We start from the raw sequence: 12610 nt of genomic DNA, 5'->3' as shown, positions 1-12610 counted from the left end.
GATACTAAAACTCAGCTACATGCATGAAATGAAGATCCTAAAACTCTGCTACATGCAAGAAATAAAGATCCTAAAACTCTGCTACATGCATGAAATGAAGATCCTAAAACTCTGCTACATGCAAGAAATAAAGATCCTAAAACTCTGCTACATGCATGAAATGAAGATCCTAAAACTCTGCTACATGCATGAAATGAAGATCCTAAAACTGCTAAATGCAAGAAATGAAGATACTAAACTTCTACTACATGCAAGAAATAAAATACTAAAACTCTGCTACATGCATGAAATGAAGATCCTAAAACTCTGCTACATGCAAGAAATGAAGATACTAAAACTCTGCTACATGCAAGAAATGAAGACAATATTGCAACATTTATATAACGCTATTTCATAAAGATCAGAGAGCTTTAAGATCCTAAAACTCTTCTACAGCAAGATCCGAAGATCCTAAAACTCTGCTACATACAAGAAATAAAGATCCTAAAACTCTGCTAGATGCATGAAATGAAGATCCTAAAACTCTGCTACATGCATGAAATGAAGATACTAAAACTCAGCTACATGCATGAAATGAAGATCCTAAAACTCTGCTACATGCAAGAAATAAAGATCCTAAAACTCTGCTACATGCATGAAATGAAGATCCTAAAACTCTGCTACATGCAAGAAATAAAATACTAAAACTCTGCTACATGCATGAAATGAAGATCCTAAAACTCTGCTACATGCAAGAAATGAAGATACTAAAACTCTGCTACATGCAAGAAATGAAGACAATATTGCAACATTTATATAACGCTATTTCATAAAGATCAGAGAGCTTTAAGATCCTAAAACTCTTCTACAGCAAGATCCGAAGATCCTAAAACTCTGCTACATACAAGAAATAAAGATCCTAAAACTCTGCTAGATGCATGAAATGAAGATCCTAAAACTCTGCTACATGCATGAAATGAAGATACTAAAACTCAGCTACATGCATGAAATGAAGATCCTAAAACTCTGCTACATGCAAGAAATAAAGATCCTAAAACTCTGCTACATGCATGAAATGAAGATCCTAAAACTCTGCTACATGCAAGAAATAAAGATCCTAAAACTCTGCTACATGCATGAAATGAAGATCCTAAAACTCTGCTACATGCATGAAATGAAGATCCTAAAACTCTGCTACATGCATGAAATGAAGATCCTAAAACTCTGCTACATACAAGAAATAAAGATCCTAAAACTCTGCTACATGCATGAAATGAAGATCCTAAAACTCGGCTACATGCAAGAAATGAAGATACTAAAACTCTGCTACATGCATGAAATGAAGATTCTAAAACTCTGCTAAATAGTAATACAAGAAATAAAGATGCTAAAACTCAGTTATGAAGATCATAAACCTCTGCTACATGCATGGAATGAAGATCCTAAAACTCTGCTACATACAAGAAATAAAGATCCTAAAACTCTGCTAGATGCATGAAATGAAGATCCTAAAACTCTGCTACATGCATGAAATGAAGATCCTAAAACTCTGCTACATGCAAGAAATGAAGATACTAAAACTCTGCTACATGCATGAAATGAAGATCCTAAAACTCTGCTACATGTAAAAAACAAAGATACTAAAACTCTGCTACATGCAAGAAATGAAGATTCTAGAATTCGCTACCTGTTGAATCACCTCCATCCTGTCGACGTCTACGTCTTCTAACTGGTTTTGCTTTAAGCAACAAAGCATATGAAAAAGGTAATGAAATATGCATTTCATAGAATATTGTAAAAGTGAACCAAAAGTGTGAGTGAAAAGCTGCATTAGAAAATATGAAGTGCATTCTAGCATAATTCTTTGAATTAATACTAACTTAAAATTGAACGGGGAATTGTTGAACACTTGCATCCAATCACATGGAAGTTTTGTGAAAACTTGAGAATATTCCCATTCATTAAAAGAGAACATTCTTGCAAGTGTTCATGGATGACAATTCCATTTTTGTATATGTTTAAAGATATATTGACGACTAGGAAAAATCATTTCAAAAATTTGAAATGGTAGTTAAAAAAATTGGACCAAAATTGGGTGGGGGAAATATTCAAAGCAGGCGATTTATTTAAACCACAGAGGTTCCTCCATGTTCAAATTAAACAAAGCACTATGAGAGAACAGAACAGTAAAAAGTAAGTTTAACCCTTTTTTACCTTCAGTTGTTGATGTTTCTATTTCTTCCATTCTTCTTGATCGTCTAGGTGATATTGCTGTTAAAGATGTTGTAGATATTGATAATGGCACAGCTAACCCTAGTAATTAAAAATAAATATAATTGGAGATTATCCCCTATTCTTTTTGAATACAGTAGTTCTTTAACGTGCACTATTATGAACACGGGACCAATAGATTTACATCCCATTCGAAGGACGAGGCAATGAGAGTAAAGCATCTTGCCTAAGGATATTATCATTACACCATCACTTTCGTAGTTAGAATACAAATAGTTTTATTAAAACTTCAAATTGTATAATTTTCTAAAAATATTAAAAACTATGATTATTAAAATAATAGCATAATAGAGCAAATAATAAATCATAATTTTTATCATTTTAATGAAATTAACATTTTTGAAACATGCATGTACGTTAACATACGATCGTAAAAAGTTGAAGTTATAGTGCTGCGTTGTGCCTATTATATGCCATATACAATATGTACAGTATATACTGTATATCTATATACAGTGTAGCATAGGTGAAATTACGGGACACACATCATGTTCTAATTTTATGGTATGATGGAATTATCAAAATAAACTCAAAGATGACAATTTCGAAAGATAATGAATTGAGCAAATAAATATAAGAATTGGAAGAGAATCTGGCACGTAGAAGCGCTGTGCGCGCTCTTTGAAATTTGTATAACTTTGACGAAAAAGATGAAAAAACTACTTTTTAACTTCAACTGGCCATATGTTAACGTCACAACATCCGATAGGCTTGGTTTTTATATGAATTCATATCTACATTTCATCAGCTTTCATAATAAATTATTATTTCATATAAATAATCATCAATGTAACCTTCAATTCTGAAGAGCTGTAAGATATTCAAATTTACGGCGAAGGTGAAATTACACGACCTACGTTATTCAAGTTTTTACGCGTGATGATGTCGTCAAAATAAAAATAGTGGCAAGTCCTGAGAAAGTCAATTAATTGAGCAATCACATACTAAAATTTGAGCGAAAATCGGGCACAAAATAACAGAGATGCGTTCTATTGAATGTGATACAATATGACTAAAAAGAAAAAAAAACTTTATTTTAAATTCAAGTGGCCATTTGATGACGTAATAACATTTTGTATGTAAAATATGTACATGAATTCATATCTACAACTCAATGGCTTCCAGAATAAGTTTAAAAATGTTGGGGTCATCATGCATTCTGAAGAAATATTTTCATTTAAAAAATGCCTTTTTTTTCACCATTTTCAGCACTTTGATGCAATTAATTTGCGCATTTTGTCATTTTTAACCTGCTCGTATAGCGTTATTTTAAGTCGGAACTGACTCAAATTTGGTGAATGTACTAAGGATGGTGAGTAGAATGCGATTTGTACAAAAAAATCGTATTTTTACGCTTTTTAAGTATCACGCGCGCAAAAACGTGTTTTTGCGCTGTAATTTTTTGAAACACTCAAATGGCCCAATTCATGCTCTAAATTGATCAAAACTTAATTTTGAGCTTTTTAAATTTTTAACGCGCAATTTCACGCGCATGACCCTACGTGCGCGTGCGTTTTTATTTGCTAATATTTTTACCCTTGACCTGAAGTTTACGTGTTGTGAATTTCGTTAATATGTGATAATGAATTATGGAGATATGATTGATAATGTGATTTCACAAAATGGCGTATAAATGACGTCACGGATGAGTGATCACGCTGAAAAGCTTATTAGGACTAAGTTAAAGTATTTGAAAGACATTGTGAAATTTTGGTAATCATTAACATTAAATTTTTTGAGATATTTGTTACACAAAATCTGTACAGAGAGAAATAAAGAAGAATCATAAGAATAAAGATTTTATACAATAACAATAGGTGATCATTTTATTCTAAATGATCACCTAATAACAAAGAGTTCATACAATAACAATGATAACAAATGATCACCTAATAAAAAGATGATGTTGATGATGATGATGATGATTTCGTACAATCACAAGAGGTTATCCTGCAACTTCGTTGCGGATAACCAATAAAGATTTTATACAATAACAATAGGTGATCATTTTATTCTAAATGATCACCTAACAACTAAACATTTATTTTAATTTCTTCACTTTAGACAAAGTATTCAAAGCGGTATATCTATATTTGTTTGCTGTCATCCGCCGCCCCTAATTTCGGCAAAAATTTGGGGCGGAGATAAGAAAAAAGTGTTTTTTTTTTACGTTGAGGGCGCTTTAAAAAAAAAACTTGTTTTATGATTCGTTTTGGCCGAAAAGGTGTAAAAATCGAGTGTGCGAGGATGAAACAATTAAAATAATAACGTACCGTATATGTTGGTGTATAATTGCACTTTTGACACGCAAATTGAACCTCTAAATTAAGGGTGCATCTTATTTATACACCGAACATAAATGCCTCAACACACAGATATCGCCACCTCGTTGGCTAGGCCTGGGCTTTTTAAGGAAATTGGCCTAGGCCTATTACTAAAGAGTAGGCCTAGCCTAGCTACAGTGTACTAGCGTAACAGCAACCTGCTAGTTTTCAAGGCATTTTAGCGTGATTTTGTACTAAATATGATGAAAAGATTTGTTCATTATGGAGCTGTTTTAGGCGCTCCGATAAAATTTCATTTGTAAACGTTTACGATTGGAATAGTATTATAGTTATACGCACAATCGCCGACCCCCAGCGCGAGCGAGCCCTTCTTGGCAACCACATGGTGTACAGTATTCGACTAGTATATTCTCCAGTTGATTATAGCATTACGGAAGCCCGTTCGGGCCACAAGTTAACTATATTTTAAAAGCTGTTATCTGACGGCCACCACTTAATTATCTGGCGGCCGCCACTTAATTATCTGGCGGCTGCCACTTAATTATCTGGCGGCCGCCACTTAAATATCTGGCGGCCACCTATTAATAATAATAATTAAGATAATTGTAACTTTCCTAGACTTATTTGTACAGCCGTCGATTATTTTACATTTGAAGTAGTGCGCCACGTGCGTCGAAAATGTGTCGATGGATTTTTAGTTACCTCATAAGAGCATGATACGTCGCATAATTTAGAATGACGAAAGAGCATAAGAGCATGGAAAGTCACATAAGAGCATGACGAAAGAGCATTTGAGCTTTAAGAAAGAGTATAAAAGCATTAAGAAAGATTATAAGAGCATTAAGAAAGAGTATAAGAGCATTAAGAATGAGTATAAGAGGATTAGTTATGCACATAAGAGCATTAGGAATGAGTATAAGATAATGGTGTGCGGTATAAGAGCATAATGAAATAGTTTGAGAGCATGACGTCACCGCATGTGAAGAGATTACTTGCGTTCCATATTTTATTGCATGCAACATCGCCTCTGATCCAATGCACGTACATGTCACGTGATGGGACATGTACTAATTATTAAGTGGCGGCCGCCAGATAATTAAGTGGCAGCCGCCAGATAATTAAGTGGCGGCCGCCAGATAACAGCTTTTAAAATATAGTTAACTTGTGGCCCGAACGGGCTTCCGTATAGCATAGACCTAGCGTACACACTTCTAGGATACATAGATACTAATCGAATACGATTGTCCGTGAAAACGTGCGCCTCTCGATAAAAGGATCGAGCGAGGCTAGCCCACACACACGTGCGGTCATGCACTCGATGTTGCGGGTGCGAAACTCATGAATAACAAGTTAGAAAGAACTGACGGAATGGGGGACTTCCCTTCTTGTTGAGGCTGGGCGCGGCCGTCTTATACATCGACGATATACAAAATACCGATATTTTACTCTCAGTTAGGGGGTGCGTCTTATACACAGGTGCGACTTATACACCGAAATATACGGTACACTAAATTCTAAAATATTTAATTAGGCCTCCTAAAAAAGACCTACTGTGTTGTAGGCCTAGCCTACGCTAGTTTAGACACGGGGCCTAACGCGCCCAAAACAGAATTAAAGTGTGAAACAAATTATGAATAGATGTTTGAGCTTAACATCAAGCTTATTTAAGCTGAAGACGGTGATCACTTGCGTTCCCGAACAAAACACGCAAATTCTTTCTGTGTCTTAACATTCGTTCACATAATCAAAATAAGATTTTTGACATGATTATTTTTCATTTAGTCTTATATAGTATAGTAATAATAACACAAAAAAAATTGGTTGATTTTGTATCGCATGCCATGCATTATTTTTCAATTTTCAATAATTTAAGCTACTATTACATGGTCAGATTTTTAAAACAAAATATGACAGACATTGTGACAAGCCGAGTATGAAAAAATAAATAACAATGCGTTTTTAGGACACCATATTTATATCATTTTACTGTGAAATGGTCCTGTGATTAGCATACATTTCATACAAGTCAAATTTTAGACTACTGCTAGCTTGGAATTTACCAATTGTGCCCAAACCAACACTTTACTGGTCAGAAAAAGTTGTCATTTTTTAAGATGGCTTCTGCTTTACGTAAAGATAGAAAACTACCATCCAGTGTAGGCTTTTTAACGGCATTTGTTCTTCATCTTGGTGAAAAAATACCCTTACATAAGTTGATTATCAATGTTTTGCACAAATATTCCTTACAACATATTTTATATTAATCACAAAATAAATATTTCAAGATATAAGTTTTTCACACGGTTTCACAAATTTGATTTTCAAAGTTTTATCATGACACAAAATCGAAAAAGTTCTCAAAGATTAGATTATACCTAAAAATGATTTAGACAAGATACATTTAGTATATCTGATTTGTATAAAAGTGTGAAATCTTTTTAAAATTGTCAAAATGGATATGAAAGAGTTCCTATCAATATCATTTTATTGGCTAAACATGTAGATCAATCATTCTGAAGCTTTTACTATAGTCAAATTAAATGTTTTGCACGATAACAATCCCCTGTAATAAATTACCATTCCTAACATATACAGTACCATAGTGTCTACATGAACATTCTAGAATAAGAGTATGTTTAGATTTAAGAAACCATGTATAATTAATATAAGAACAATCAGGAACATTATTCCTGCTATTAATAGAAACTGTAATCCAATAGAATAAGAAGTATAAAGAATGATCTAGAAGGTTATGAACATTGTATATAAGGGGAAGTATGACAATTGTAAGAAGGATTTTTGATGAAGACGGTTGGATATTAGATTGTAAAAGTTATTGTGAAGCTGTTGTTTAAAGTGCTTACTGGATTAGTGAAGATTGAAGTTGATTAAAATTAAAGCTTTATTTTTTAGTTATTTTACAACTTTGTAGATTTTGTGTATATACTTTTATGTCACAGGGGAGTTCCTAAAGTATTTTCAATTGCTCGGAAACATATGTAAAATGAGTTTGTGACACCCCCCTCAAAACGTCCCTGGAGAACGTGTAAAAATCTTTTTGTGAATTACAGACATACGAATTTTGAAGTTATTTTACGCATGACTGAGAATCACACAAGTCGATTATCATCATCATCATCGATGGTAATCAGCCTCTCGCACAAAATTTTGTTTGCGCTATTTTTGTATTGAAACTGTAATAGTTACAAACAGTGCTTTATGAGCTTAGCTGTGTATTGAAAGTATGTTACATGTGATTCCAAGGCAAAATGTTAAATAAGCAGAAAAATGGCATAGTAAGTGGGTGGAGGGTGGGGTGTGATGTGGGGAGAGAAACGGTTAACTACAACTTACTATTTGGTTCAGGTGTAGATATCTCGCCATTAGTTTGCTTAGGTAGGGTATCATAGCCTTCTGCAAAAAAGATGTTAGTTCTAGTCAGCACCAACTACAATAACATCAATTGAATTCAAACTGAAACCTGTCTTTAACAACATCAATGTTGTATAATTTATTTTAAAATAAGTATCTAAATTGTCCAGTTTTGATTGTAGATTTAAAAATCTAATTAATGCATTTTTAAATTTTCAAATTTTGTTAATGACAGGTCTCAAATACATTTGAGATGTTGAAAAGCTAAGCATGCTAATCAATTAATAATTAGAAATTTGTATATTTCAAGATCCAGAACAGTTACGGTAGGTCAATGTTACATTATTGTGCAATATGGTTGTCTGTAGAGCAGAGGACTATTGACTACCACCACATACTTAGTGGGAATAATGTAATAATATACATATGTAGATACATTGATGCAAAATAAAATATGAGTGATTTAGAATGTTGGCTACCAAGCGTGCATATTCTGTGTCCTTTATTTAAGTACCAACAAAATATAGGGCACTACAGCACTTATTCACAATCATCTATAACAGTAGCCAGCAGGCAAATCATGTTGATAATACCATTGGTTCATTGAAGACAAGATGTTAAGAAAAATAAAATTATTGTTAGAAATGATAAAATAATAAAATGAAAAGAATGTTTTAAAAATGCATAAATATATTCATCTCTTCTGATGTGGCTCTATCATTCTTGATGTTAAGACAAGGAATGTAAATGTGTATAATGGGTGAAAACACAAAACCCTTTTCTCTTAGAACTGTGTCTTAGGAATATACAGGCTATGCTATATTACCATGCCAGTATGGTTTTCTACCAGAATGGGTCAAGCAAACTTATAAATACTAGATGGCACTCTCGCTTCACTCGCGAACCATCTAGGTTGTGCCCACAGATGATTCTCGAATACACACTAATTTCAGCGTAAAAAAAAACTAGCGATTTCAAATTTATGTATAGGGAGCACGTAATGTCGTTTACAGAAATTAATAGACACAGTGATTTATGTAGTCAACTAAAATTAGCACACTGGAAATTACTTCCTAACGAGAAACTTGTCACAAAATGAGTCCAAATTTGTTGCAATTTGTTCTAGGTTCAACAATACTTTTACTGGACTAATTTAAGGAATCTGCGCTTCAAAATGGTTTATGTATTTTTTTTCTCCAAATTCATTATTTATATATAACCACATTATTATATTTATAACATATTATTTATATACACCCCATAAATTAACCTACTGCGTTATACCAAATATTTATACTGAACTGGAAGACTGAGTGATTGGAATGTTCCATTTATGGTCAATCAATAGGTTTGTGTAAACGTATACTAAATCTATTCAAATTGTATTTTTTAAAGAAATTTGGTCTGTCTTCAACATTATGATGCTGTACTCGACCTGTTTGACCTGTTTTCAGTCATTAAAAACAATTATTGTAGAAGGAGATAGGTAAATGTCAATCATTTTCGTATTATTGTGTGCAGCTATTTTTCGAGATGGACATCTATTGGACAGTACCATGATCGGAAAACACCCCTATTTGTTGTTGAACCCAAATTTGTTTTAATTGTCAATAACTAATTATCTAACTCAATTTAATTAGTAAACAGGGTTACATCAGGTGGTTAAAATCAGTACTGAAAGTATGAACCAACTTTATATACCATCGAGTAAAAATTGTAGAAGTAACGCGCAATTTACCAAATTTTGCCCTTACTTAAACAATTTATAATATATAGATTACTAAGAATAGTTCCTGTGATGAAAGACAAGCATACTGAGAGAACAAAATCCTTTATATTATCTTATGCAATAAAGTTTATCAATGTCTTTAATCGCAAATTTTCAAACTACAATAAAATTAGGTTAATCCATGTGCAATATAAATTGTACTAGATTATTAGAATTTAATTCACCGCCAATATGATTAAAGGGTGTCTATCTAAAAAAAGTATAATTTTGTCAAGCATTATTTATTAGCTGGATATACATTAACCCTTCTCACTAAAGTCGGTATATACAGGATTTCCTGCACAATATACCAGCTTACATGTAACGATTGAAAGAACCACTTCATCAATGAATCTTAACCAAAATAATTTGTATATTGTTTTTGTAAGTTTAAAAAATAAGAAAATAGTAAAAACTGGTAATAAAATAGTTGGATTAGTTGTAACATACACAGTTAAAATCACCGTTAATAAACACAATATAGATATTACATTATATATTTTTAGTACAAAATGTAAATATTATCTACATGCATTGTATATCATGTGCATGTAGGTAGTAGGTTAATAAATTTTGCGTGCAAAGAAAGCACGCTTACCATCCACTTGCTCGCCCTCAACTTTTGTTGTTTCTTCACCATTACCAATTTCAGTATCACCTTAAAAATAAATCATCACCAATATTATTTAAAGAGTAAACAATTGAAAACAATTTATGATTGACACTGCAACAACACAGCATGACCTAGATATTGAGTGTTATTAATAGCACAAATTAAAAGGTTGGCTGCAAGATAATGTTTCAGTTGATGAACCTTTGTAATTAATTGTTCATCATGATCTTTGAATTGGCTGTGCAATGGTTTCTGCCACCTTCTCTGGTATCACAGTAGTAGTAAATCTAAATCTAAACAGCTAGTCTTTTTCAAACTAAGCTAAAAAGAAAAACCATGACTTTTTCTTTATTAATATATTAGTTAACATCTTGAAGAAGAAAACAAACAAATAAATAATGTTGTGTATGTGTCTCTCTCTGCGCCTATATCAATAGTTAGTAGGCCATGCAATCAATAAATATAATAATACAACACAAATTTATCAAAAACAATTATGAATAAGTAATGAATGATATAAAAGCAAATGCAACAATATTTTAAATATGTATGAAAAACGTCAAATAGTTCTGAATATTGCTGTGGATTCAAAAATAAAGTTTAAAAATAAAAACACCACATACAAAACTTATTAAGTAAATGTTATGTATCATTATTGCAAAATTAGAAATGAATATGTGGCAATCAGTTAGAAGAATTATGAGGAATCCTGAGAAAGACAACATGCTAATGCTGCAATCATATAAATTGCACTCACTGACAAGCTGAGTAGATGTTGCAAATCGTGGCTTCCATTTTCGAGAAAAATAAGGAACTAGTTCTTAAAGAAAAACAAATCAATCAACATATACTATTTCACTAACAAAATAAACATTTCTTTCTATTAATAAGAATGAACATAAATTCAATTTAGGCTAAACAATATAAAAAAGCTAGAAAGATAAAATTATATTCAATTGATTAGAAGATGCAACAAAACTGTAGTAGATGGCATACCCTCAGTATGAGTAGATATCATAGTCTTGGGAGATGAGTCACCTTTCGTGAGCAATTTCAATATATCTTCTTCATCATCAGCTGTAGTTTTTTTCTCTATTATGGGTAAAGTATCATAAAAATGTATTTAGTTTTTAAATGTAATGAATAAAATTAATACTACTACATAATAAACTTTTTTAACAAATACAAAATAATCACAATAAAGCTTTGCGTAAAACACTCTACTGTACTATCAATTATTTGTATACAGTGGTTAATTAACAAAATAAATAATACCTACTGAATAACATAAAAGTTACACATAAATTATGAGTAAAGATCTAAACATTTTCTTTAACATTACTATTTGTATCATAGATGTAGAAAACAGTTTAACTTAATATTTTAAAATAATATTTGTTTAACTTTATACTTTATACTGTGAGAATGAGAAAAGGTCCCCGCAACCGAGATTTGAACCTGGAACCTTCTGCTTGATATGCAGATATCCTAAAATTAGACCACTGGGGCTTTCATGGTATTATTCAAAATTTAATTGGATAGGGACTTTTGGTGTGGTACAGTGAAACAGCACTATACGCATCTGCACCAGAGACAGAATTGATATGCTTTCAGTATTTTAATTTACGAAGCTGGACCTCCGAAGAAATACTATTATATATAAACAGGCATAGAACATAAAATCAGGTCTTAAATGTTTTTTATGTTTTATTTATGATTACATGAATACCTATAAAACTATATTTTAACTTAGAGAATGGATTTATCTGGACTGTCACAAACCACCAAAAAAGTGTCCAACCAGATGAACAAATAGTAATAATATAATTGCACAGTAGGAATGGGAAAACATGTGCATTGATTGTCATATAACATAAGACGGCTAATGTTAGAAACTCTAAACAAATTGAATGAAAACACATTTCTACTTGTTCTAACACTTACTGCCCACTACAGATGATTGTGTAGTAGATTTATCCACTGGTCTTGAAGGATATTCTGTGAGAGACTTCTTGATGGTATTATCATCTTTTGACATGTCATTGCATGATGTTAAATCTGTATTACCTAATGAGTAAATATTGTATAATGAAATGATGTTAATCTAATATTTCTTCCCTTAATTAAATTTTAACTTAATGATGAATACATATAAGAATGATCAAGAATTCCAATGATTTTTAAATGTATTAATATTCAATTGTATTATATTTAATTGAATATTAATACATTATACACTTTACCTCTTAAACATGATAACATTTTTCTCCTTTGTATTGCTATCTTACTTTGATTGAAATC

General features: G+C 31.9%; 1 protein-coding gene across 13 annotated transcripts in view; it reads right to left on the bottom strand.

The window, feature by feature from the left end:
- The window catches only part of LOC140057257 (uncharacterized), a 150748-nt gene that overhangs the window by 36567 nt on the left and 101571 nt on the right, over positions 1-12610 (bottom strand). For 9 of the 13 annotated variants that reach the window (XM_072102833.1, XM_072102828.1, XM_072102832.1 and 6 more), the window contains 7 exons: positions 12254-12376; positions 11306-11401; positions 11067-11129; positions 10295-10354; positions 7911-7970; positions 2194-2292; positions 1667-1717 (listed from right to left, as the gene is read on the bottom strand). In XM_072102833.1, coding sequence (XP_071958934.1) covers positions 1667-1717; positions 2194-2292; positions 7911-7970; positions 10295-10354; positions 11067-11129; positions 11306-11401; positions 12254-12376 — 552 coding nt within the window. The remainder of the gene's footprint in view (positions 1-1666; positions 1718-2193; positions 2293-7910; positions 7971-10294; positions 10355-11066; positions 11130-11305; positions 11402-12253; positions 12377-12610) is intronic. The other 4 variants (XM_072102830.1, XM_072102838.1, XM_072102834.1 and 1 more) reach the window with 3 other exon arrangements.

The sequence above is a fragment of the Antedon mediterranea genome, chromosome 8 (genome assembly GCF_964355755.1).
Source record: "Antedon mediterranea chromosome 8, ecAntMedi1.1, whole genome shotgun sequence".
Taxonomy (NCBI): domain Eukaryota; kingdom Metazoa; phylum Echinodermata; class Crinoidea; order Comatulida; family Antedonidae; genus Antedon; species Antedon mediterranea.
This window is presented reverse-complemented; position numbering and strand designations above follow the sequence as displayed.